General features: G+C 37.5%; 1 protein-coding gene across 1 annotated transcript in view; it reads right to left on the bottom strand.

The window, feature by feature from the left end:
- Positions 1 to 24,551, bottom strand: part of LOC130853480 (zinc finger protein 33B) — a 74,101-nt gene extending 49,550 nt beyond the window's left edge. Inside the window, exons 1-2 of the mRNA XM_057735437.1 lie at positions 24,418 to 24,551; positions 23,103 to 23,226 (exon numbers count right to left, since the gene is read on the bottom strand). Of these exons, the coding sequence (XP_057591420.1) occupies positions 23,103 to 23,117 (15 nt within the window). The 5' untranslated portion in view covers positions 23,118 to 23,226; positions 24,418 to 24,551. The remainder of the gene's footprint in view (positions 1 to 23,102; positions 23,227 to 24,417) is intronic.
- Between the last annotated feature and the right edge of the window lie 2,207 nt (positions 24,552 to 26,758).

Consider the following 26,758-nt stretch of genomic DNA (forward strand, 5'->3'; position numbering starts at 1 on the left):
ATGCTCCACAACAAGAGAAGCCACAGTAATGAGAAGCCCATGCACCACAAAGAAGAACAGCCCCAGCTCGCTGCAACTAGAGAAATCCCACGTGCAGCAACAAAGGCCCAACACAACCAATAAATTAGTTAATTAATTTTAAAAGGTGTGAAACAGGCATAAGAATTTTGATATCAACAGAATGGAAAAACAGTCCCAAAACAAACCCACACATATATGTCATCTGATTTACAACAAGGGTAACAGAAGGACCTTCATTTCAATAAATGGTGCTAGTTTAATTATTGGGTTGGCCAAAAAATTTGTTTGGGTTTTTCCATAAGATGGTACAGAAAAACCCAAACTTTTTGGCCAACCCCAATATAATGAGCATTTACTGCTATCTTAACTGTAAAGAAAAATATATTTTAGATGATATATAGATCCAAATTTGAAAAGTAAAATAACAATTTTAGAAAATGCCATAAGAAATACCTTCATGACCTCAGGGTACACAGACTTCTTAAACAGGAAACAAGTAACATTAATACTACTATAATATTAAGAACCTACCCTTATCAAAAGACAGAAAGAGAATAAAAATGCAACACACAGAGTGGGAGAAGACACTTGAAATACATGTATCTGACGAAGTCCTATCCCTAATAAAGACATTTTATAAATTAATGAGGAAAAAAAAGAAAGGTCATCTTGGTAACAAAACTGACAACAAACCCTTCAAGAGGAACTATGAAAGTGAGAAGACACAGGGTAAAAATTTGAATAGGTAAATTGCAAATGAGAAAATAAAAATGGAATGTCATTTTAAAGAGCTAGGAAAAATGTCACCAGAAAATTCTAAGTTCAGCAAAAATACTCTTCTGAAATGAATATGTCTTTCACATAAAGGCTAAAAAAAGGCTGAAAAAATTATCAACAGTACACAGAGACAAGAAATACTATAGTTACAAAAAGTGATACCTGATGGAAGCACAAAACTTCAGGAAGCAATAAAGAAAACTGAAAATAGAATTTAAAGCAACAAGTAACATCTTTTGAATTCTGTGACAAACATCAAAGTAAAACAGATCAAAAGACTAGTAAAAGGATACTTAAACTGTTTTAAGATTCTTGTATTGTCTGTGAAGTGGTAAAGCACAAACTGAAATCAGACAAAAATAAATCTGTAGAGGAAAAGCTCAATTCCTTTTACTTTACTCAGGTCACCAAATTTGTGGGAGTTTTTCCCACCCCAAGCAATTAACTCAACTCTGACACTGTAGCATCAGATTCCAGGCTCAGTCCCACAACACCACTCCCACATCGGACACCAATTCCAAGTCCAGATTGTCACCTGTGCATCGCACTAGCGGATATAAATCAAGGTTCCCAAACTCTTCTCTTTCTGTTTGATAGAGTGGCTCACATAACACAGAAAAATAATTTACTTACTAGATTAATGGTTTATTATAAAAGGATACAGTTCAGGAAAACCCAGATGGAAGAGACACACAAAGCAAGAATGCGTAAAAGGATCCAGAACTTCATGCCCTCTCAGAGCTCAGCACCCTCCCACTACCTCCACATATTCAACAACCTGGAAGCTCTCTGTATCCCATAAATTCAGGGATTTTTATGGAGGTTTCATTATGTAGTCATGATTGATTAAATCACTGCTCATTAGTGACTAATTTAGCCTCCAGCCCCTCATCCCTCCTCAGAGGTTGAGAGGTGAGACTGAGAATTCCAATCCTCTAATCACATGGTTAGTTCTCCTGGTACCATCTCATTCTTAGCAGCATTCCAAAAGACACCTCATTAACACAAACTCAGGTGTGGTTGAAAGGGGCTTGTTATGAATAACAAAAGACACCAATTCCAGCTTAATTTCTCTGGAGCTATTTCAGGAACTGGGAACAAAAACAAAATATTATAACAACAGATGCCCCTATAGCTCTTATCACTGAGGATATTATTAGTTTTAGGAGCTAAATTAAGGAATCCTGGAGAAAAACGCCAATAAATATTTATTACATACAATAATATCACAAACAAACAGTAATATCTACAGTAAAAACTAAAAAACACAAAATTGTTTAACTAAAAACCTCCTAGGCAAAAAAAAAAAAAATAATAAAATGCCTCTCAGAAGAAGAATGGATTAAGTAAATTGTAGTATTTTCATGTAGTGGAACACTATGCAACAACACAAGGAATAAACAACTGGTATAGGCAGCAACACGGGTGAATCTAACATATACTGAATGAAAAAAGCCTCACATAAAAGTGTACACACTAATTCTATACATCTAAGTTTCAGTAACAGGCAAGATTAACAAATAATGATAGAAAAGTGCCACATAAGGGAAGGGAAGTTGTTGTTAAAGACGGGAAAGGTCATAAAGGTACCTTAAGGGGTGGTGGAAATATTAAATATCTTGACCTAGTTGGTAGTTACTAGGACGTATATGTGTTTAAAAGAGAAAAAAAGCAGTATATAGTTGCAATGAATGCACCCAGTTACAATGAAAGCACCTTACAGACTTTATTGTATTATGATACAGTAAAAAAATAAAATCAAAAAAACCAGAATCCAAAAAAGGAAGAAAATGACATGTGAAATGATGAATGAATTTATAAAAGCGGCAATAACAAGATGCCAATAAACTGACAGCCAGCAACTGTAGGAATTTGCAACAGGGTAATTCATAGCTTCTAAAAGGAAAGGCATGAAGTTGTGACATTTTCTTATGCTGCTAATAAAGAACATGTAAATAAAATCTTTGTATCTGTTGACACAGCTACATATCATGAGTACCAAGGCTGAAATTCTTTAAATATCTGAAGAGGGAGAGTGCACTGATTGAGACGTAAAGTAAGATAAGTTTATGAAGAGGTAAGGTGGAGAAAGATGATAAAATTTAGGGATCCTATGTTTTGTGTATGTGTGTGTGTGTGCCAGGGGGTACCATTCTTCTATTGGAATCCTATGTTGAATTAGAGTATTGTAAGCTGACTGAGTGTCAAAACAAAACAAAACAAAACATATATGAACAACCAACAAAAGAAAGTGCTGCAAATAAATATACTGTGAGATGGAGGGACTAAAACCAAACAACAATAAATGAAAACAGGTTAAATCACACAATGTAAAAAAATAGTTATCTTAAGCTTGAAAGTCCCACTTTTTCATTTCTTTCCTTTTTTTAACCAGAAAAAAATCCTAAGGAAAACAAGACAGGATTTTGTTTATACCTCTATCGTAGGATGTGAGAAATATAAAAATTATGTGTCTGTTGTAATGTCCTACATAATTCTAAGAGTTTCTCCTTATAAGGAGTATATATACCATTCTTCTTAAAATCCTCAGTCTCTGGTACACAATAGGATACATAATAAATATTCATAAAAGGTTTCTGGAAGAATGAATAAAGAACCAGTTAACGGTCTGAGAGCGCAGTGCCCGGCGCAGCGTCTCCGCACATGGCCCGCCGCCACCATCTTGGATGGAGTGTCGTCCATGGATGGAGTGCAGCGTCCGCGCACACTGTGAGCTGAGTGCCGGCACAGCCGTTTAGCTCCGGGAACTCTGGTGTGAGGGGCCAGGTCAGAGGCTTCTGCATGCGGGACCCTGTGAGCCCGTGAAACGAGACTAAGCACCAGGATAAAAAAGGATGTGCTTGAAAACATGGATGTTTTAAACAAAGAAGCACTGGAACCCACACATTGAGCAGAGAACCATTGAAAGTTTGTTTTTCCATTCAAGACTGAATATTCATCTAATCCAATACTTGGACATTAGTCTGAGGCTTGGACAGTCTTCTATAAACACCTCTATCACCAGGACAAGCAACCCCAAAAGCTTGGACAACCATGAGGAAACAAAGAAACACCATGCAGGCAAAGGAGCAGGAAAAAAACCCACAAGACCAAATAAATGAGGAGGAAATAGGAAAAATGCCTGAAAAAGAATTTAGAGTCATGATAGTAAAAATGATACAAAATCTCGATAACAAATTAGAGAAAGTACAAGAAACAGTTCATAAGAACTCAGAAAAACAAACAGCAATGGATAACAAAATAACTGAAATTAAAAATACTCTAGATGCTCTAACCAGCAGAATGACTGAGGCAGAAGAACGAATAAGTGAGTTGGAAGATAGAATGGAAGAAATAAACGCCACAGAGCAGGAAAAAGATAAAAAAATAAAAAGACTAGAAGACAGCCTCAGAGACCTCAGTGATAACCTTAAACGTACCAACATTCGAATTATAGGCATCCCAGAAGAAGAAGAAAACAAGAAAGGGTCTGTGAAAATATTTGAAGAGGTTCTAGTGGAAAACTTCCCCAACATGGGAAAGGAAATAATTCACCAAGTCCAAGAAGCACAGAGAGTCCCATACAGAATAAACCCAAGGAGAAATACACCAAGACACATATTAATCAAACTAATGACAATTCAACACAAAGAAAAAATATTAAAAGCAGCAAGAGAAAAGCAACAAACAACATATAAGGGAAAACCCATCAGGATAACAGCTGACCTTTCTACAGAAACTCTGCAGGCCAGAAGGGAATGGCAGGATATACTGAAAGTCCTGAAAGAGAGAAACCTACAGCCAAGAATACTTTACCCAGCAAGAATCTCATTCAGATTTGAGGGAGAAATCAAAAGCTTTCCAGACAAGCAAAAGTTAAGAGAATTCAGCACTACCAAACCAGCCTTACAACAAGTGCTAAAGGAACTTCTCTAAGTAGGAAACACAAGAAAAGGAAAACACCTACAAATACAAACCCAAAACAATTAAGAAAATGGTAATTGGAACACACATGTCAATAATCACTTTAAATGTAAATGGATTAAATGCTCCAACCAAAAGACACAGACTGGCTGAATGGATACAAAAACAAGACCCTTCTATATGCTGCCTACAAGAAACCCACTTCAGACCAAGGGATACATATAGACTGAAAGTGAAGGGATGGAAAAAGATATTCCATGCAAATGGAAGTCAAAAGAAAGCTGGAGTAGCAATACTCATATCAGACAAATTAGACTTGAAAGTAAAGACTATTAAAAGAGACAAGGAAGGGCACTACATAATGATCAAGGGATCCATCCAAGAAGAACATATCACAATGGTAAATATCTATGCCCCCAATATAGGAGCACCTCAATACATAAGGCAAATGCTAACAGCTATAAAAGGGGACATCGACAGGAACACAATAATAGTGGGAGACTTGAACACCCCACTTACATCAATGGACAGATCATCCAAACAGAAAATAAATAAAGACACACAAGCTTTAAATGACACATTAGACCATCTCGACTTAATTGATATTTATAGGACATTCCATCCAAAAACGACAGACTACACTTTCTTCTCAAGTGCACACGGAACATTTTCCAGGATAGATCACATCTTGGGTCACAAATCAAACCTTAGCAAATTCAAGAAAATTGAAATCATATCAAGCATCTTCTCAGACCACAACGCCATGAGACTAGATATCAATTACAGGAAAAAAACTGCAAAAAATACAAACACATGGAGGCTAAACAATTCACTATTAAACAACCAAGGAATCACTACAGAAATCAAAGAGGAAATCAAAAAGTATCTAGAAACAAATGACAACGAAAACACAACAACCCAAAACCTATGGGACGCAGCAAAAGCAGTCCTAAGAGGGAAGTTTATAGCAATACAGTCCTACCTTAAGAAACAAGAAAATGATCGAATAAACAACCTAACCTTACACCTCAAACAACTAGAGAAAGAAGAACAAAGAAACCCCAAAGTGAGCAGAAGGAAAGAAATCGTAAAGATCAGAGCAGAAATAAATGAAAAAGAAAGGAAAGAAACCATAAGAAAAATAAATAAAACTAAAAGCTGGTTCTTTGAGAAGATTAACAAAATTGATAAACCATTAGCCAGACTCATCAAGAAAAAAAGGGAGAAGATGCAAATCAACAGAATTAGAAATGAAAAAGGAGAAGTCACAACGGACACCTCAGAAATACAAAACATCATGAGAGACTACTACAAGCAACTATATGCCAATCAATTGGATAACCTGGAAGAAATGGATACATTCTTAGAAAGATACAATCTTCCAAGACTGAACCAGGAAGAAATAGAAACCATGAACAGACCAATCACAAGTACAGAAATTGAGACAGTGATTAAAAATCTCCCAACACACAAAAGCCCAGGACCAGATGGATTCACAGGCGAATTCTATCAAACATTTCGAGAAGAGTTAACACCTATCCTTCTCAAACTCTTCCAAAATATTGCAGAAGGCGGAGCACTCCCAAACTCATTCTATGAGGCTACCATCACCCTGATACCAAAACCAGGCAAAGATGTCACAAAAAAAGAAAACTACAGACCAATATCCCTGATGAATATAGATGCAAAAATCCTCAACAAAATACTAGCTAACAGACTGCAACAGCACATTAAAAAAATCATACACCACGATCAAGTGGGGTTTATCCCTGGGATGCAAGGATTCTTCAATATACGCAAATCAATCAACGTGATACATCATATCAACAAATTGAAGGATAAAAACCATATGATCATTTCAATAGATGCAGAAAAAGCTTTTGACAAAGTTCAACATCCATTTATGATAAAAGCTCTCCAGAAAATGGGCATAGAAGGAAATTACCTCAACATCATAAAAGCCATATATGACAAACCAAAAGCCAACATTGTTCTCAATGGAGAAAAACTGGAAGAATTCCCTCTAAGAACAGGAACAAGACAAGGGTGTCCACTCTCACCACTGTTATTCAACATAGTTTTGGAAGTGTTAGCCACAGCAATCAGAGAAGAAAAAGAAATTAAAGGAATCCAAATTGGAAAAGAAGAAGTAAAATTATCACTCTTTGCAGATGACATGATACTATATATAGAAAACCCTAAAGACTCTACCAGAAAACTGCTAGCACTCATTGATGAGTTTAGTAAAGTAGCAGGATACAAAATTAATGCACAGAAATCTCTTGCATTCCTATACACTAACAACGGAAGAGCAGAAAGAGAAATTAAGGAAACTCTCCCATTCACCATTGCAACCAAAAGAATAAAATACCTAGGAATAAACCTGCCTAAGGAGGCAAAAGATCTGTATGCAGAAAACTTTAAGACATTGATGAAAGAAATCAAAGATGACATAAACAGATGGAGGGATATACCATGTTCCTGGATTGGAAGAATCAACATCGTGAAAATGACTGTACTACCCAAAGCAATTTACAGATTTAATGCAATCCCGATCAGATTACCAATGGCATTTTTCACAGAACTAGAGCAAGAAATCTTACGATTTGTATGGAAACGCAAAAGACCCCGAATAGCCAAAGCAATCTTGAGAAGGAAAAATGGAGTTGGTGGAATCAGGCTTCCTGACTTCAAACTATACTACAAGGCCATAGTGATCAAGACAGTATGGTACTGGCACAAAAATAGAAAGGAAGATCAATGGAACAGAATAGAGAACTCAGAAGTAAGCCCAAACACATATGGGCACCTTATCTTTGACAAAGGAGGCACGAGTATACAATGGAAAAAAGACAGCCTCTTCAATAAGTGGTGCTGGGAAAATTGGACAGCAACATGTAAAAGAATGAAATTAGAACACTTCCTAACACCATACACAAAAATAAACTCCAAATGGATTAAAGACCTACATATAAGGCCAGACACTATCAAACTCCTAGAGGAAAACATAGGCAGAACACTCTTTGACATACATCAAAGCAACATCCTTTTTGACCCACCTCCTAGAATCATGGAAATAAAATCAAGAATAAACGAATGGGACCTAATGAAACTTAAAAGCTTTTGCACAGCAAAAGAAACCATAAACAAGACTAAAAGGCAACCCTCAGAATGGGAAAAAATAATTGCCTATGAAACAACGGACAAAGGATTAACCTCCAGAATATACAAGCAGCTCATGCAGCTTCATACGAAAAAAGCAAATAACCCAATCCACAAATGGGCAGAAGACCTAAATAGACATTTCTCCAAAGAAGACATACAGATGGCCAACAAACACATGAAAAGATGCTCAACATCACTCATCATCAGAGAAATGCAAGTCAAAGCCACAATGAGGTATCACCTCACACCAGTCAGAATGGCCATCATCACAAAGTCTGGAAACAACAAATGTTGGAGAGGGTGTGGAGAAAAGGGAACTCTCCTGCACTGTTGGTGGGACTGTAAGTTGGTACAGCCACTATGGAAAACAATTTGGAGGTTCCTTAAAAAACTACAAATAGAACTACCATATGATCCAGTAATCCCACTCCTGGGCATATACCCAAAGAAAACCATAATCCCAAAAGAAACTTGTACCATCATGTTTATTGCAGCACTCTTTACAATAGCCAGGACATGGAAGCAACCTAAATGCCCATCAACAAATGAATGGATACAGAAGATGTGGCATATATATACAATGGAATATTACTCAGCTATAAAAAGGGATGAGATGGAGCTATATGTAATGAGGTGGATAGAACTACAATCTGTCATACAGAGTGAAGTAAGTCAGAAAGAGAAAGACAAATATTGTATGCTAACTCACATATACGGAATCTAAAAATGGTACTGATGAACTCAGTGACAAGAACAGGGAAGCAGATACAGGGAATGGACTGGAGAACTCGAGGTATGGGAGGGGGCGGGGGGTGAAGGGGAAACTGAGAAGAAGCGGGAGAGTAGTACAGACATATATATACTACCAACTGTAAAATAGTCAGTGGGAAGTTGTTGTATAACAAAGGGAGTCCAACTCGAGGATGGAAGATGCCTTAGAGGACTGGGGCAGGGAGGGTGGGGGGGAATCGAGGGGGGGGCGTCAAGGAAGGGAGGGAATATGGGGATATGTGTATAAAAACAGTTGATTGAACCTGGTGTACCCCCAAAAAAAATAAAATAAAATAATAAAAAAAAAAAAAAAGAACCAGTTAAGTTACATTAAGTGAATATTAATTGCAGGGAAAGAGAGACTTATCTGTGATGAAAACAGTTGCGGTCAAGTGGAACAGAGAGCCCAGACAAAAACCCACACTTGCGTAATCAACTGATTTTTTGACAGGGTGCCAACAACACATGATGGAGAAAGGACAGTCTCTTCAGTAACTGGTGCTGGGGAAACTGGATAGCCACATGCAAAAGAATACAACAACACTGATCTTACCTCACTCACAACAATTAACCTGAAATAGAGCAGAGACTTAAACATAAGATCTGATGCCATAAAACCCCTAGAAGAAAACATAGGGAAGAAGCTCCTTGACCTTGTTCTTGGCAATGATTCTTGGATAAGACACCAAAAACACAGGCAACAAAAGCTAAAATAAACAAGCAGAGCTACATCAAACATAAGAGCCTCTGCACAGCAAAGGAAACAATCAAGAAACTGAAAACACAACCTACAAAAAAGGAGAAAATAGTCACAAAACACGTTTCTGATAATGGGTTAGTATCCAAAATATATAAAGAACTCATACCACTCAAAAGCAAAAAAGCAAATAATCTCATTTAAAAATGGTTAAAGGAATTCAATAAACATTTCCAAAGGCCAACAGGTATATGATTGGGGGTTCAACATCACTAATCAAGCAATGCAAACAAAATCACAATGAGGTATCACCTCATACCTTAAAATGGCTATTATCAGAAAGACAAGAAATAAATGCTGGCAAAGGATGTAGAGAAAAGGGAAGCCTTGTTCACTGTTGGTAGGAATGTAAACTGGTGCAATCATATGGAGAACACTATGGAGGCTCCTCAAAAAACTTAAAATAGAACTACTATATGATCCAGCAATTCCACTTCTGGATATAAACCCAAAAGAAACAAACTCACTATCCCAAAGAGATATCTGCACCCTCATGTCCACTGCAGCATTATTTACAATAGCCAAAACATGGAAGCAGCCTAAGTGGTCCATCAACATATGAATGAATAATGAAAATATAATGGATATATACAATGGAATACTATTCAGCAGTAAAAAGAAGAAAATCCTGCCATTGGCAACAATGTGGATGGACCTTGAGAGCATTATGCTAAGTGAAATAAGTCACCCAATGACAGAAAAATACTACTGCTATCACTTATATGTGGAATCTAAAAATAACAACAAAAACAACAATAAAAGCCAATTTAATAGAAAGACAATAAAATGGGGGTTGCTGGGGGGTGCCAAGGGCTGGGGGAATGGGGAAATAGAATGATATAAGTTAAAAGATATAAAATTTCAGTTATTATAATTTCAGAGGATCTAATGTACAGCACTGTGACTAAAACTAATTATACAGTATTGTATACTTGAAACTTGCTGAGAGTGTATCTTAAGCATTCTCACTACCAAAAAAAAGAAGAGTTAACTATGTGAGGTGATGGATATGCCAATTACCTTGATCCTGGTAATCCTCCCACAATATATATGCATATCATATCATCACATTGTACACTTGAAATATGTACAATTATATTGTTGATTATTTTCAATAAACAAAGCAACTGAGCTCAATTTCTTTAAGTTTGAAACACTGTAAAATATAAGAAAATTAAGAAATCTATTCCCCATGTATAAAATAAGTAGCCTTATTCCGACTCAAGGTTTTAGCTTAATGATATCCTTCAGACTTCTTCAGGTAATTTAATTTGTCATTGCCACCTCTTTCTTTGTGGTTTTTGTAATTTTTATTGAAGTATAATACAAAAACAATGCACAAGGGTACTTAAGTGTACAAATGGCTCAATGAATTTTCACAGTGAACACACCCATTTAGCCAGCATCCAGGTCAAGAAACAAAACTTTACCTTAAATCCAGAAGTTCCCTCATGCCCCTATCTAGTGCCTATACCCTATCTTACACTCACATGAAAACCATAATGACACACCACAACACACATTTAGATGTCTAAAATGAAAAGTTCAGAAAACACCAACTGGAGACACTGGTGAGAATATGAAGCAACTGAAATCTTCACACCCTGCTAGTGGGAGTATAAGTAAACATATACACTTTGGGAAAACATCTGGGAATCTCTACTAAAGCTATATATGTGGTAATTCTTCCCCTAGCTGTACACCCAACATGTATGAGTGTTTTTCTTAACCAAAGGCCTGTAGAAAATGTTCACAGCAGTTTTGTTTATAATAGCCAAAACCCAGAGAGAGTTCAAATGCCCATCAACAGAATGGAGAAATAAATTGTAGCATAGTTGTATGGTGGAATACTATACAGCAATTAAAAGAAAAACTGATATACTTAGCAAAAGGAATGAATTTCACAGAAACTATATTGACTGAAAGCCAGACATAGACGCAACAATAATCAACAATAACAGAAGTCAGAATAATGAGGAACCTGGAGCACCAAGGAATCTTATGGAATACTTAAGTTTGACACTTAAGTTACATGCACTTTACTTCAATGAACTGAGGAAAAAATACAAATATTTTTTGGAATTTACAACATCCATTGACTAAGTTCCTGAGATAAAACTGATACACTGTTCATGAAACGAACAGCCTGAAACAAAAGATTATGAACTATCAAAACAAAATTCAAGCACTTGTTTAGGAGCAAGGTGGAAATATAATATTTTTCTGAAGCTCTCTTCTAGCTTGGATGAAAGAGGAGCAATGGACAATCAAAACATCTTGATGAGGAAATACTACTTAACATACATATGTTAATAAAGAAATACAGATTCAATTATAACAGTAATGTGTTGGTAATCAGAACTAGAAAGCAGCAATCTACCGAATTAGAAAAAAAGAAAATTAATTTGACTAGCAGTGCATAAAGAACCAGAAAGTATGACAAAAACTATACTATAAAGAACGTAAAAAATCAATGATGCCATACTAAGATATATATTACAGTAAATAAAAACAGCAACAACTAAGCTATAATATGGCATATGAATGTGCTAAATTTCTTATCAATGACAGACATACCTGACTTGAAAAACAAAACCTGCCACAGATTATTTGTAACAAAAGAACAAGAAAATCTGAAAATAAGATGGGCAAAAATCAAATATGCTACAGAAAATGTAGGTAAAATAAAAGCAGCTTTGCCTATATTTACATGAGATAAGATAACATTGAGGGCAAAAAGAATTAAATGAGCCAAGATGATTCTCCAAAAAGAGAAATACAGTAAGTCCCCTAAATAAGGACGAATTCTGTTCCCAGAGCACATTCATAAATCCAACTTGTTTGTAAGTCCAATAAAGTTAGCCTAGGTACCCAACTAACATAATCAACTACATGTAGTACTGTATTGAAACAGCTTTACAACACTTCTCACACAAATAATACATAAAAGACAAAAAAATAAAACATTTTTAATCTTACAGTACAGTACTTTGAAAAGTACAGTAGTAGAGTACAACAGCTGGCATACAGGGGCTGTCACTGAGTGAACAGGCAAGAAGAGTTGCTGACTGGAGGAGGGAGGGGAAGTGGGAGATGGCAGAGCTGAAGGATAGTCAGCAACAGGAGACAGAGGGCAAGCTGCATGTGACAATGTACGCCAGACACATGAACTAACTTACGTGACTGGATATACGAACACACGTTTGTATCTTTGAAAGTTCACAACTTGAAGGTTTGTATGTAGGGGACTTACTGTAGTCCATGTATCTTTTCTTTGCACCAAATATCATGAAAGCCAATCACATAAGGAAAAAACTACTATAAGTATAAAGATACTTTAAGACACACTCGCATATTCATGAAGATACAAGAAGCAGGAAAACAAAAGAGAATGTCATACAAAATCCCAGAGGAGATAGATGTTCTCTTTAGAAACTTTAAGAAACTATCAAAATTGATTTAGAAATAGATGCAGGGACTTCCCCGGTAGTGCAGTGGTTAAGAATCCACCTACCAATGCAGGGGACATGGGCTCAATCCCTGGTTCAGGAAGATCCCACATGCTGTGGAGCAACTAAGCCCATGCACTACAACTACTGAGCCTGTGCTCTAGAGTCCGTGCTCCACAACAAGAGAAGCCACTTCAATGAGAAGCCCATGCACTGCAACAAAGAGTAGCCCCCACTCACCACAGGAGTAACCCCTGCTTGCTGCAAGTAGAGAAAGCCCACACACAGCAACAAAGACTCAATGCAGCCAATAAATAAATAAATAGATAATTTTTTTAAAAAAAGAAAATTTGCCTAAAGATCAATAGCCAGAAATATGATTTAATAATGCATTGAAGACCTTAAAGATCTACCTTAAAAAAACCACCAGTGCCAGATGTTTTTAGAATTAAAAGTCTAGCCAACAATAAATAAAATGACAAGCCATGTAATTTAAACATCTCATACCACAGGAAAATACTTAACTATCACAAGCTTAATACCAAAACAAAATATTGGTCAAGAACAGGTCATATTTAATTTTGATACAAATGTTATAAATAAAACTTTGGCAATCTCAATTCACACCAGTCTATTAAGAGAGTAATTCAACATGTCCAACCAGAACACTCCAGGCTCCAGCTAGGTTTCAGTAAAGCAGATTATTTTGTTCCCAGTATGTATTCCAAACACTTAAAACAGTCCATAATTTTGAACTAAAGTTCAAAAAATACTTGCTGAATGAATAACTTAATATGGTTTTTCCAAAAAATTCAACCTTAAATTAGACACATGGGAGTTTCAGGTACTGGAATTACCTCACACACGCTTAACAATCTGTTTAATCTGTGGTTAAAAGAATGAAGGAAAAAAGATGGCAAGATGGATGATTTCAACAGAGAACTGAAAACTGTCAGAAAGACTGAAGATAAATGGAAAAACTTAAAAGTTGCTAGAGATAAATGAAAAAATGCACCCCAAATTGCAGAATATATGTACTTTTCAAATTTACACAGGCCTTTTATACCAAAATTGACCACAGTCTGGGACACAAAGCAGATTTCAACAAACTTCAAAGATCTGACATCACACAGAGAATTTTCTTTTTACACGGTTTTTAAGATACAAATCAGAAACAAAAAGGTTAAACGAAAATTTTCCCAGTGTTTATACAGTAAGCGATACATTTCTAAGGAAGATTAGGGAATAGTTTTAAGTGAATCATCAAAAATACAACACATCAAAATCTGTGACATACAGCTAAGAAGTCATACTTAGAAAAACAATTACCCTTAACAGTATATATTAGAAGAGCTTTAAAAAAAAAAACTACAGGTCCCTTAAAAAACTACAAATAGAACTACCATATGATCCAGTAATCCCACTACTGGGCATATACCCAAAGAAAATCATAATCCCAAAAGAAACTTGTACCATAATGTTTACGGCAGCACTATTTACAATAGCCAGGACATGGAAGCAACCTAAATGCCCATCAACAAATGAATGGATAAAGAAGATGTGGCATATATATACAATGGAATATTACTCAGCTATAAAAAGGGATGAGATGGAGCTATATGTAATGAGGTGGACAGAACTACAATCGGTCATACAGAGTGAAGTAAGTCAGAAAGAGAAAGACAAATATTGTATGCTAACTCACATATACGGAATCTAAAAATGGTACTGATGAACTCAGTGACAAGAACAAGGATGCAGATACAGAGAATGGACTGGAGAACTTGAGGTATGGGAGGGGGCGGGGGGTGAAGGGGAAACTGAGACAAAGTGAGAGAGTAGCACAGACATATATATACTACCAACTGTAAAATAGATAGTCAGTGGGAAGTTGTTGTATAACAAAGGGAGTCCAACTCGAGGATGGAAGATGCCTTAGAGGACTGTGGGGGGGACTCGAGGTGGGGGGAGTCAAGGAAGGGAGGGAATATGGGGATATGCGTATAAAAACAGATGATTGAACCTGGTGTACCCCCAAAAAAATAAAAAAAATAAAGATTAAAAAAAAAAAATCAGTAAACATCTGTCTTCTTTTTTAGAAAAAACTAATTACACTCAACTTAAGGATATATTACAGATCACACATTAATGAATTTAAAAACATATACGTACAATAGTGTAAAGACATCTCCAAGACTGTTCTTCAGGAATAAACTTGACAATGCCATGGCAACACTGATCCAGATATAAAGAAGAAAGGTCCATTTACCAATATCTGGCATGAAAAAAGAACATCCCTATACAGGTCCCATAGTCCATGAAAATATAAGGAAGAAATTATGGACCAAAAAACTTGAAAATTTAGAAAAAAAAGGTAAAATACATAGGAAAAAACACTACTTCTCAAAAATTTAAAAAAAAAAAAAAAAAAGCACTTCCCTGGTGGCACTAGTGGTTAAGAATCCACCTGCCAATGCAGGGGACATGGGTTCGAGCCCTGGTCCAGGAAGATCCCACATGCCACGGAGCAACTAAGCCAGTATGCCACAACTACTGAGTCCTTGTGCCACAACTACTGAAGCTCATGCTCCTAGAGCCCGTGCTCTGCAATAAGAGAAGCCACTGCAATGAGAAGCCCGAGAACTGCAACAAAGAGTAGCCCCTGCTCTGCGCAACTAGAGAAGCCTGTGTGCAATAATGAAGACCCAACACAGCCAATACATAAATAAATACATAAATAAATAAAAGAAAATCTAATCCCCCATATCTATTAAGTAAATTAAACTAATAATTTAAAATACTCCCATACTCAAGGATGGAAGATGCCTTAGAGGACTGGGGCGGGGAGGGTGGGGGGGACTCGAGGTGGGGGGGAGTCAAGGAAGGGAGGGAATACGGGGATATGTGTATAAAAACAGATGATTGAACCTGGTGTACCCCCAAAAAAATAATTAAAAAATAAATAAATAAATAAAATAAAATACTCCCATGAAGGAAACTCCAGGTATAGATGGCCTCACAAGTGAATGAATACCTAAGGAAGAAAGAGCAACAAAAATAAAAGAAAATTTTACAGAGAAAACAAGAAGAAATAATCAAGAATTCATGTTATAAATTCAACATGACTTTGATAGTAAAACCTAACAAGAACATTTCCCACAAAAAACTTACAGGTCTTTCTCTCTCATAGACACAGATGCAAAAATACTAAACAAAATATTAACAAACTAAAGATAGCAATATGTAGAAAGTATAACATGACCCACTAAGGTTTTTTTCAGTACTACTTAGTTACATTCATTTTCCACTCGAAAAATAATCAATATAATTCACAAATTAAAAAAACAAAGGAGACAAATCAAATGATTTCAATAGATGCCAAAAACCATTTGATAACAATTAACAAACACTCATGAAAAAAATTTTAAAACTTTAGATAACTAGGAATAGAATGCGACATCCTTGATATAATAAATACAAAATAAATCACATATTGAAAGGAAAGCTTTCCCTCTGAGAACAGAATCAAGACAAGGAAGCCTACTCTTACTTCTACTCGGTAATACATGAGGACCTAACAGTGCAATTTAAAAAAAAACAAAAAAGACTTAAGAACTGAAAAAAACAAATAGCTGTGTCATTCCCACATTATATGTTTGTAGATATAAAAAATCCAAATAAACTATAAATGAATTATTTGATGTAATAAATCATTGTAGAAAAATTGTTAGATTCAGGGTCAATATATTAAAAACAATGTAACATGTCTGCAACAAGTAATTAAAAAATGCTATTGACGATATATGTAGGGTCTTCCCTGCTAGTGCAGTGATTAAGAATCTGCCTAACAATGCCAGGGACACAGGTTCGATTCCTGGCCTGGGAAGATCCCACATGTCCTGGAGCAACTAAGCCCATGTGCCTAGAGCCTATGCTCCACAACAAGAGAAGCCACTGCAATGAGAAGCCCACACACCACAAGGAAGAGTAGCCTCCGCTCACTGCAACTAGAGAAAGCCCTCATGCAGCAACGAAGACCCAATGCAGCTCCCCCCACAAGAGAGAAAGATTATATGTATATTAACAATAACACTACATACATACAAGTAAGTCTAACAATAGATGTGCAAGAACTCAACACAAAAAAAATCTTTTAAAATTAATACTTACATAAATGTAACAAATATATACTATGTTCATGGGTTAGAAGATTCTGTATCAAAAATTAGGCATGCTTTCCCAAATTAATTTATAGATTCAATTCAACCCCAAAGAAAGTCTTAGTGGGTTATTTTGTGAATACTAACAATATTTATATGCAATGCAGCATGCCAACAAGATCCAAGATCCTGTTGAAGAAGAAAAAATACAGAAGGACATACACTACTACACACAAAGACTTTTTATCAAATGTGGTACTGGCATAAGAAAATATAAACCAAAGGAACAGAACAGAATGCAAAAAAGATCCAGACATACATGTATATTATGACATGTATCACATTCTAAAACAGTAGGTTAAATCATTTTTCAAAAATGATTATAGATAAGTTATATGGGGAAAAAAGTAACCTAATGTCTTCTGCATACAAAAATAAACATCAATTCCATTAAGACAGATGTAAATGTGAAAGCCAAAACAATATTTTTAAAATAACAAAGATTAACCTCATGACTTTGGAGTAGGAAAGTTAATTTTAAACAGGACACATATAACACCTACTGTAACAAACAATATTAACTAACCTAGAAATTGGCAAACTTTTCTTTGTAAACAGTCAGATAGTAAATATTTTAGGCTTTGTGGGCCCAATGGTCTCTGTCACTTCACTAAAGAACTTCACCACTAAAGCCACAGATTATACATAAATGAATCAGCAGGGAGGTACTGGGATGGTGGGAGGGTCACAAGGGAAGCTTCAGGAGTGCTAGTAATATGTGTTTTGACCTATGTGTTAGTTACACAGGCAATGGATTTGTAATAATTCATTGAGTTCTATACTTAACATTTGTGGATGTTCCTATGCAATACATATACAAATAAGATTTATTAAAAACTAAGATATACGGGACCTCCCTGATGGCACAGTGGTTAAGAATCTGCCTGCCAATGCTGGTGACATGGGTTTGATCCCTGGTCCGGGAAAATCCCACATGCCATGGAACAACTAAACCCAAGGGCCACAACTACTAAGCCCACATGCTGCAACTACTGAAGCCTGTGAGCCTAGAGCCCATAATCCACAACAAGAGAAGCCACCGCAATAAGAAGGCTACGCACTGCAACAAAGAGTAGCCCCTGCTCGCCAAAACTAGAGAAGGCCCGCACACAGCAAGGAAGACCCAACACAGCCAAAAAACAAATAAACAAACAGATAAATAAGTACATAATAAATATTAAAAAAAAAAACTAAGATATTTTATTGATCAAAGAAGGCAGATGGATTAAGGTACTAAATATTTTTTTTAAAAAACATGCTTGGTATTTTTAGACAAAATTAAGAAAAATTTCATTAGGCCCTTGGAGTAAGGAAAACAAGAATAAAAAATAGAAAGCACAGGGCTTCCCTGGTGGTGCAGTGGTTAAGAATCTGCCTGATAAAGCAGGGGACATGGGTTTGAGGCCTGGTTTGGGAAGATCCCACAAGCCTCAGAACAACTAACAACTAAGTAGTTGTGCCACAACTACTGAGCCTGTGTTCTAGAACCCGCATACCACAACTACTGAGTATGATACTGAAACCTGCACACCTAGAGCCCATGCGCCGCAACAAGAGAAGCCTGCGCACCACAATGAAGAGTAGCCCCTGCTTGCGACTAGAGAAAGCCCACATGCAGCAATAAACACCCAACACAGCCAAAAATAACAATAAAGATAGTAATTCCAAAATAAAAACAGAAAGCACAAAAAGACTATCGCAGTATAAAAGTTTCAGAAAATATACAATTAAAAGACAAAAAGCATCCCGAGAAAAGATAATTAATGACAACTGTTATAAAAGATTACCATTTAAAATATATAGGGGGCTTTCTAGGTGGCACAGTGCTTAAGAATTCCCCTGCCAATGCTGGAGACATGGGTTCGATCCCTGCTCCAGGAAGAACCCACATGCCGTGAAGCAACTAAGCCCATGTACCACAACTATTCAGCCCATGTGCCACAACTACTGAAGCCCATGCACCTAGAGCTTGTGCTCCACAACAAGAGAAGCAACAGCAATGAGGAGCCCACGCACCACAACGAAGAGTAGCCCCTGCTCCCGGCAACTAGAGAAAGCCAGCGTGCAACAATGAAGACCCAACACAGCGAATCAATAAATAAATAAATTTATATATTAAAAAAATTACTTAAACTAAATTTATTTTAAAAAAATTACTTAAACTTAAAAAAAAATACAGATAGCTTCCTCCACAAGAGGGCAGACAGCAAAATCAAGCAGTATCAGCAGTATTTCATCTTGTGGAACTGAAAACCACAGCCACAGAAAGACAGAGAAGAAGAAAAAGCAGAGGACTTTGTACCACATGAAGGGACAGGATAAAACCCCAGAAAAACAACTAAATGAAGAGGAGATAGGCACCCTTACAGAAAAAGAACTCAGAATAATGATGGTGAAGATGATCCAGGACTTTGAAAAAAGACTGGATGCAAAGATCAAAAAGTTTACCAAAGACCTAGAAGAATTAAAGAATAAAGAGAAAAGAATGAAAAGAACTGAAGACAGCCTAAGAGACCTCTGGGACAATGTTAAATGCACCAACATTCGCATTATAGGGGTCCCAGAAGGAGAAGAGAGAGAGAAAGGACCCAAGAAAATACTGGAAGAGATTATAGTTGAAAACTTCCCTAACATGGGAAAGGAAATAGCTACCCAAGTCCAGGAAGCACAGAGAGTCCCAGGCAGGATAAACCCAAGGAGAAACACGCCAAGACATATAGTAGTCAAACTGACAAACATTAAACACAGAGAAAAGTTATTAAAAGCAACAAGGGAAAAATGACAAATAACATACAAGGGAACGCCCATAAGGGTAACAGCTGATTTTTCAGCATAAACTCTGCAAGCCAGAAGGGAGTGGCATGATATATTTCAAGTGATGAAAGGGAAGAACCTACAATCAAGAATACTCTACCCAGCAAGGATCTCATTCAGATTCAAGGGAGAAATCAAAAGCTTTACAGACAAGCAACAGCTAAGAGAATTCAGCACCACCAAACTAGCCCTACAATAAATGCTAAAGGAACTTCTCTAAGTGGGAAACATAAGAAAAGGACCTACAAAAACAAAACAATTAAGAAAATGGTAATAGGAACATACATATCAATAATTACCTTGAATGTAAATGGACTAAATGCACCAACCAAAAGACACAGACTGGCTGAATGGATACAAAAACAAGACCCATATATATGCTGTCTACAAGAGACCCACTTCAGACCTAGGGACACATACAGACTGAAAGCGAGGGGATGGAAAAAGATATTCCATGCAAATGAAAATCAAAAGAAAGCTGGAGTAGCAATACTCATATCAAATAGACTTTAAAATAAAAAATGTTACAAGAGACAAGAAAGCACATTACATAAAGATCAAGGCATCAATCCAAGAAGAGGAGATAACACTTATAAGTATATATGCACCCAATACAGGAGCACTTCAATACATAAGGCAAATGCTAATAACTATGAAAGAGGAAATGCAAGTCAGAAATAGAGACACAGATGTAGGGAACAAACATATGGACACCAAGTGGGGAAAGCGGGGAGGTTTGGGGGGGAATGAATTGGGAGATTGGGATACCAAATTGTACTCTAAACATATGCTGTTTATTGTCTGTTAACTCTATCTCAATAAAAAATACATAGGGAATGCCTACAAAATTTAGTGGAAGAAAACCACCTGAAAAGCCATAAATTTATGAAAACTGGACAACCTCAACAGTCAGTCATAAAATTAAACAGTGAAGTTTCTTTGTGGGAAAACACTTAGAAGCCTTTCTGAAACTTTGAAACTGTTACTAAAAGTAATTAAAGTATGTGGGCGAGCAACTGGATACAGGATGTCCTGCTTGAGCAGCAGAGGAACTACCGGCACTGGGCGTGGAGGCCAGGGGGGCATAGGCTACCGTGGAAACAATATTGACCCTCTCTGGAGGCACAGCCCCTTCCTCACTTGCACACCTCATATCACCCTGTTTGGCCCTGGAGGATGGCTGGTTAGCCAGAGACGGGTAAGATTCCTCAGGGGAGGAACAACCTAAGATAGGCACAGTCGCAGAGGGGCCAACAGGGGTGGGGCACAGACCCTTACTTCTTCTGAGAGAGGTCTCCTGCCCCCAGGGCTGCTTTGCTTCCCATGCCCAGCTCAGATCGGGACCCAGGAGGCAAACAGAGACCTGGCTAATAGCAGCCGCCCTCCTTCTGCTGTTTTGCAAAACATCACTGCCCCCAATTATATGAGGCCTTTGTTTGGTTATTTCAAAGTAAAACCTTGACTGTGGGACGAAACTGGGAGTGTGAGAACCTTATGCTATCTTGCTTCTGAAATGCCGAGAGCTCAATAAAAACAACGTGGGGTGAAGCAGCGGGGCTTTTGATCCTAGAGGTCTTGAGTCCCCCGGTCCCATCTTTCTCTTAAACCTGTGTCTGTGTTTCTTTAAGTTTGCGGCACCCGTCACTCGCCCCGAGTCGCCGAGCTGGTCTCGGCATTTCTTCACCCATTACTGAAGAAATAACTTTCATATCTGGAGAGGAGAGGAAAAGTATTCTTCTAATGAATAACAATGTACATAGAAAAATTAGAACTCTTCATATCCTATAACTCAAAAATATTAATCACAGAACTCTAGGGCAGTGATTCTGAAACTTAGCAGGTATTGGCATCACATGAACACCTTATTGCTGAATCAGCACTCTGGGGAGTAACATGTAGCAGAAAAAACCCAAACTGAAAAACAAACAAAAAACAGACTGCTGAGCCTCACCCCTGAATTTCCCTTCCAGTTGGTTTGAGATAGGGCATAAGAATCTACATTTCAAACAAGTTTCCAGGTGATGCTGCTGCTTCTGGCCAAAGAAGCTAGCTCACTTTTAGAAGCACTGCTCTAGAGTCTGGAGATACACTTCTATTTGTGCGGAGAGAATGACAAGGATATTCATAGCAGCACTGTTTATATTACTGAAAAATGGAAATTACCTAAATGTCTACCAATAAAATACTTAGAATGGGAAAATAGAGCATTAAAAGGAATAAAGGAATAAAACTACATACGTATAGATCTCAAATTTTTAGTGAATTGGGAGAAAAATGTGTTATCATCCATATGTTAAAATAATTTACATATTTTTTAAAAACACCCTAAACAATATACAGTATTGTTTAGCTATCTACATATTTTTCCAATGTACATACAGGGGTAAAATGAGAAGACTAGTAGAACTTGGAACTAAACTCAGAACTAAACTACAGGGCACAATGAGGAATCCTGACTCCACAAAAAAGCCATCAGAAGAGACGTATCAGAAGTGGACAAAGGAGACCTTCCAGGCGAGCGTAGTCAGTAGGGTAATGCAGCGGTTGTTCAAGGAAGGCAACTACAATTAAGTCATTGGTGCCCAAAGTGGAGAAGAACCAAGACAGAACGCTATGGGATGAAATTTGACTGAGATGCTCAGAAATATTTACCAGAGAATTTAACTTTAACCATCTGCTGCAGGACTTGTCCACACAGCATGGCTAAAATAAAATAGTTTTTTAATAGGCATGTAAGCCATTTATTCCTCTAAACATACTAGGTTTTATACCAAAATTAATAAGACTATCACAAAAGTGATTATTTGAATCATCTCTTGGACCCTTTTACTCCCAGTAAGGAATGGTGTGAGGCACTCATTTCAGGGCTGTCCCTGGAAAGTTACTATGTTTCCATATGTTAAGACCAAAAAAAGATCTTCCAGTAAGTCTTTGTGTCTTGAAAGGAATCTGTCTGTATCCAAAATATAGTGTCTCCCTTTCTGCCATGGTTATCAGAAACATATCTGCAGATCAACTTAGAAACTATACACTATATAATGATCAGTATATATCTATAAACCAATTTGGTCCTGCTATTGATCTGTGAACTTTATATTTTTTATGAAGTTTGATTTTTATCTATTACTAATTTCCCATCTTTACATATGCACTCTTACGAATCTCACAAAGTCCATTGTTAAATACAGGAATGAACAAACTTACCTGGGATGTATTCATCTTCTGTTCTTGGAAAAACAATTCTAAAGATACGCTGGGTCAGAAGAGGACTGGGGTCATGAAAGATCTGGCCTGCCTGGCAGCTCCTGGATTCTCCTTCCCTGCAAAGCTAAACACACCACTAGGGTAAGGAAAAACCTCAATGTCCCTTTGTCCTTCAGAAGATACCAGGAGATAGATGGTGGAAGACCTTCTAACTAACGTAACTATAATATAATCATGCAGCTCTTGCGTATAAAATTTTCAGAGTTAGATATTTACTTCCTAAGGATATTTTAACAATTTAAATCTCCCTCGGTGTTCACAAAAAAAAGTTTAAATGATAAAATCGGTCAAAACAAATTAAAAACACACATAATGAAGGAACATTAACTCTTCACCAAAACTGTTGTAAAAAAAACTACTCAGGATTAAAGAAAAAAAACAAAAACAAAAAACTCCGAAATAAGCTGTTTATCAATTTCCCCACTAACGTTACTAAACCTTTGGTTAGTGACTCCACAGAAAGCTATAAAAAGCAGTGCTTTAAGGAAAGACCCATCTTTGAATTTACCTTTGCTGCTGTTTCTCAAAAGGAGCTTCTATAAAAAAAAAACTTTCTTTCAGTTGTATGGAAAAGTAAACAGTACTGGCTTAGGAGTCAGATCTTTTAGTCTTTGCCACTAACATCTCAACAAGGAAGGAAGGAAGGCGGGAAGGGAAGGCGGAAGGAAGGGAGGGAGGGAGGGAGGAAAGAAGAAATTCTATAGTATGAGACAAATATCGGATAATTCTTTAAGATGCCTCCTGAATGCTAGGGCAAGCAGAACAGAGAAACAACGTATATCAAGATGAAGGGATGGACATGATTGAAAAGCAGTTCGGAATCCAAAAAGGATAAATGGAGAACCAAAGGAACGGGTCCGCGTACAAAGCTAACACAGCTACCGCAGCCCTGGCTGGCTGCCCTCCCTGGCTGGCGGCCCTCCCTGCGAGATCGCAAGCCGCCCATCACTCCCACGCCCGCGGTCTCTCCGCAGCACCGCCCCGCCCCCCCGCCGCGGGGGGCTCGCTGCCCCCGCCGAGCGTGCGTATTATGCGTTCTCCTGCGCCCTCAGAAGGGGCCTGACAGCCGCGCCCGCTCAGTGCTCGGGGTAGTCAAGCGGGGGCTCTGGCCCCTTTTCCGGACGGAGACGCCCGCTTCCCTCCGTCCCGGGGGTCTGCGGAGCTCCTCCCCACCAGCGGGTAGCGACCTTCTCCCTCCCAACCCCCCAAACCGCGCGGGCCCCTGTCGGCCTTCACCCAACCCTCCCGGGCTCACCCGCCTCTCCCTCGTCGTGTGGCACTGGCCCTAGAAGAACGCATAGACTCGGTAGCCTGGAGCCGCTTGTAACACAAGGCCCGAAGGAAACAGAAGTAAAGGCGGAAGTGCACAGAGGCATAAGGCGGTGCTTGGCATGTACAGGCGGCCCGTTCGCAAGGCCAGAGCGCCTGCGCTAAAGGTCAGCCGTCTGTTTCCCTTGAGCCTCCGCGACCAGCGGTTGGGGATTGGCTGAGAGCGCTGCCGCAGCTGGCAGTGGGAAGTTTGAAGCGGCTGACCGGAGTTTCCTAAAGAGCTGGGGCCGGTGGGGACTCCCCCCAAGTTACCGACTACCACTGAGTTCTCTGTGCAGCCAGAATGCAAATTTACACACAGCGCTGTCAAGGAAAGGGCACCTGTATGTCCATTTCACTCTTTTAAATACCAGGAAAAATAGACCCCCATTAATATAATAAGAGAATAATATGTGCCATCGTGAGCGATTGGTTCAGGAATTAAAAAAAAAGGAGGGGGGAGGCGCAGACAAGAAAGCTAGCTCATTAAAATCATGAAAGCAATAAGTGAAAATTGTAGATAAATAATAAACTAGACAAAATCTATTGCAATACAGATAGAACTGAGTTTCTCCCCTGATATGGAGGGAATGAACTAGCAGTGAGGGAAATTGTTACAATGCCAATAGAAGCCATTGTTCCTTTTTCCTCTTGAGAACAAGGAGAAGGAATAGAACTTCCAAAGGCTAGAGGAGAAAGACAACCTGGCCTGGAAGAGTTAATCGTTCCTTGTTTTACTTTAGCTGTCACTGATCTGTAGTAACTAGATTTTTACTTCACAAAGCTAACTCCCTGATATATACAAATTATATGCTGGCACCTTTCATCCTTAACTCTGTGTGTTACATCATGACACTCACTCCCTAATCCAATTGTGACTTAGCACCTGCATTCGGTATGACGACTGTAACAAATCATTCTCTGTAGTTCGTTTTGCATTTCAGAAAGGTCTCCAGCTGATAAATTGGAGGCAAATGGACAATTAGCAGACTGCCAGACCCCAATTACCAGGTAGCTTGATGCCAACTATGACTATTTTGAAATAATGCGAAGCAAAAAAGAGTGCAAGATCCTTACCATCTAGACTCTTATTATTTACCAGAACTGCAAGCCTCACGTATAAAATCTTCCCCGACTCCCGAGAGGGGGGGAGGGGCACACTTCTTGATGCGCTAGCCTGCTGTGTCTTGCCTTTACCTGGCAAAAAGAAAGCCATCTCTTTCTTTCTCCAAAATCTCTGTCTCTGTATCTCTATTCGGCCTCGGTGCACAGAGTAGCCATTATTACGGTAACAAATCCAAAAGAAAATAGTCTTCATTTATATAAACATATTCTTTCATTTGTGACATTAAAGTTATCTGAAAAAAGGGAGATATACCCTTTCATATGTAGAAAGATTCAATATTTTTTGACAAAATTCCAATAAGAATCTCAAATTTTTACATGTACTTTTTTCTCTTTGGTTTTTAAAGTATTGCGTACTTTACAAAAGCATTCTCAACTTCATCTGGAATAAAAATAAATCTAACTTAACTGCCAGAAAGCATTTCAAAAAGCAGAAAACTGCCAAAGAAATATCAATATGTACACTATTGCTCAGTTATTCAAAATACTTGGGCATCTGCTTCATGGCAATACAATGGCCATGACTGAGTGTTTTTTAAATGTAGTATAATAAGTGTAGCACTTCAAAACAATGAGGGAAAGAATGAAATGTTCCAAACACCAAGTCATTGCCAACAATTTGGAATAAAGTTTATATCCATAGATCACATGTGATACAGTTCAAATGGATTCAAGGTTTGAAATGTTTAAAGTAAACCACTAAGTTAGTAAAAGAAAATAAATTGAGATAAGTTGTGAGACAAAGAAACCCATAAATTTAATGTAACATTTTATTATTAAAAAATAGCAAACAACTCAGTTCTAGTTTTTAAAAGATGTTAACAAGGAAGCAAAGAAACTAGGAAATTATATCTTTACTATTTGAAAGAAAAGATGTACTAATAAGATCTTTAAATCGATAGAAGGAAAAAACAAAATAGGCTACAGAACTGAGCAGCAATATAATTAAAAAAGAAAATTCAAATGAATAATATGTGTTTGAAAAAGTTGATTATGAGAATTGAAAGAAATGCAAATGTTTATGTAAAAACATGTAAGATATTGTTTACTGAGACTGAAATTTTTTAATTTAAAATTTATATATACACACACACACACAGAAGTTCATTTTATTTGGTACAGTTTTATGAGTTTTAACACATTCATAGATCTGTGTAACCAAA

The sequence above is a fragment of the Hippopotamus amphibius genome, chromosome 5 (genome assembly GCF_030028045.1).
Source record: "Hippopotamus amphibius kiboko isolate mHipAmp2 chromosome 5, mHipAmp2.hap2, whole genome shotgun sequence".
Lineage (NCBI taxonomy): Eukaryota > Metazoa > Chordata > Mammalia > Artiodactyla > Hippopotamidae > Hippopotamus > Hippopotamus amphibius.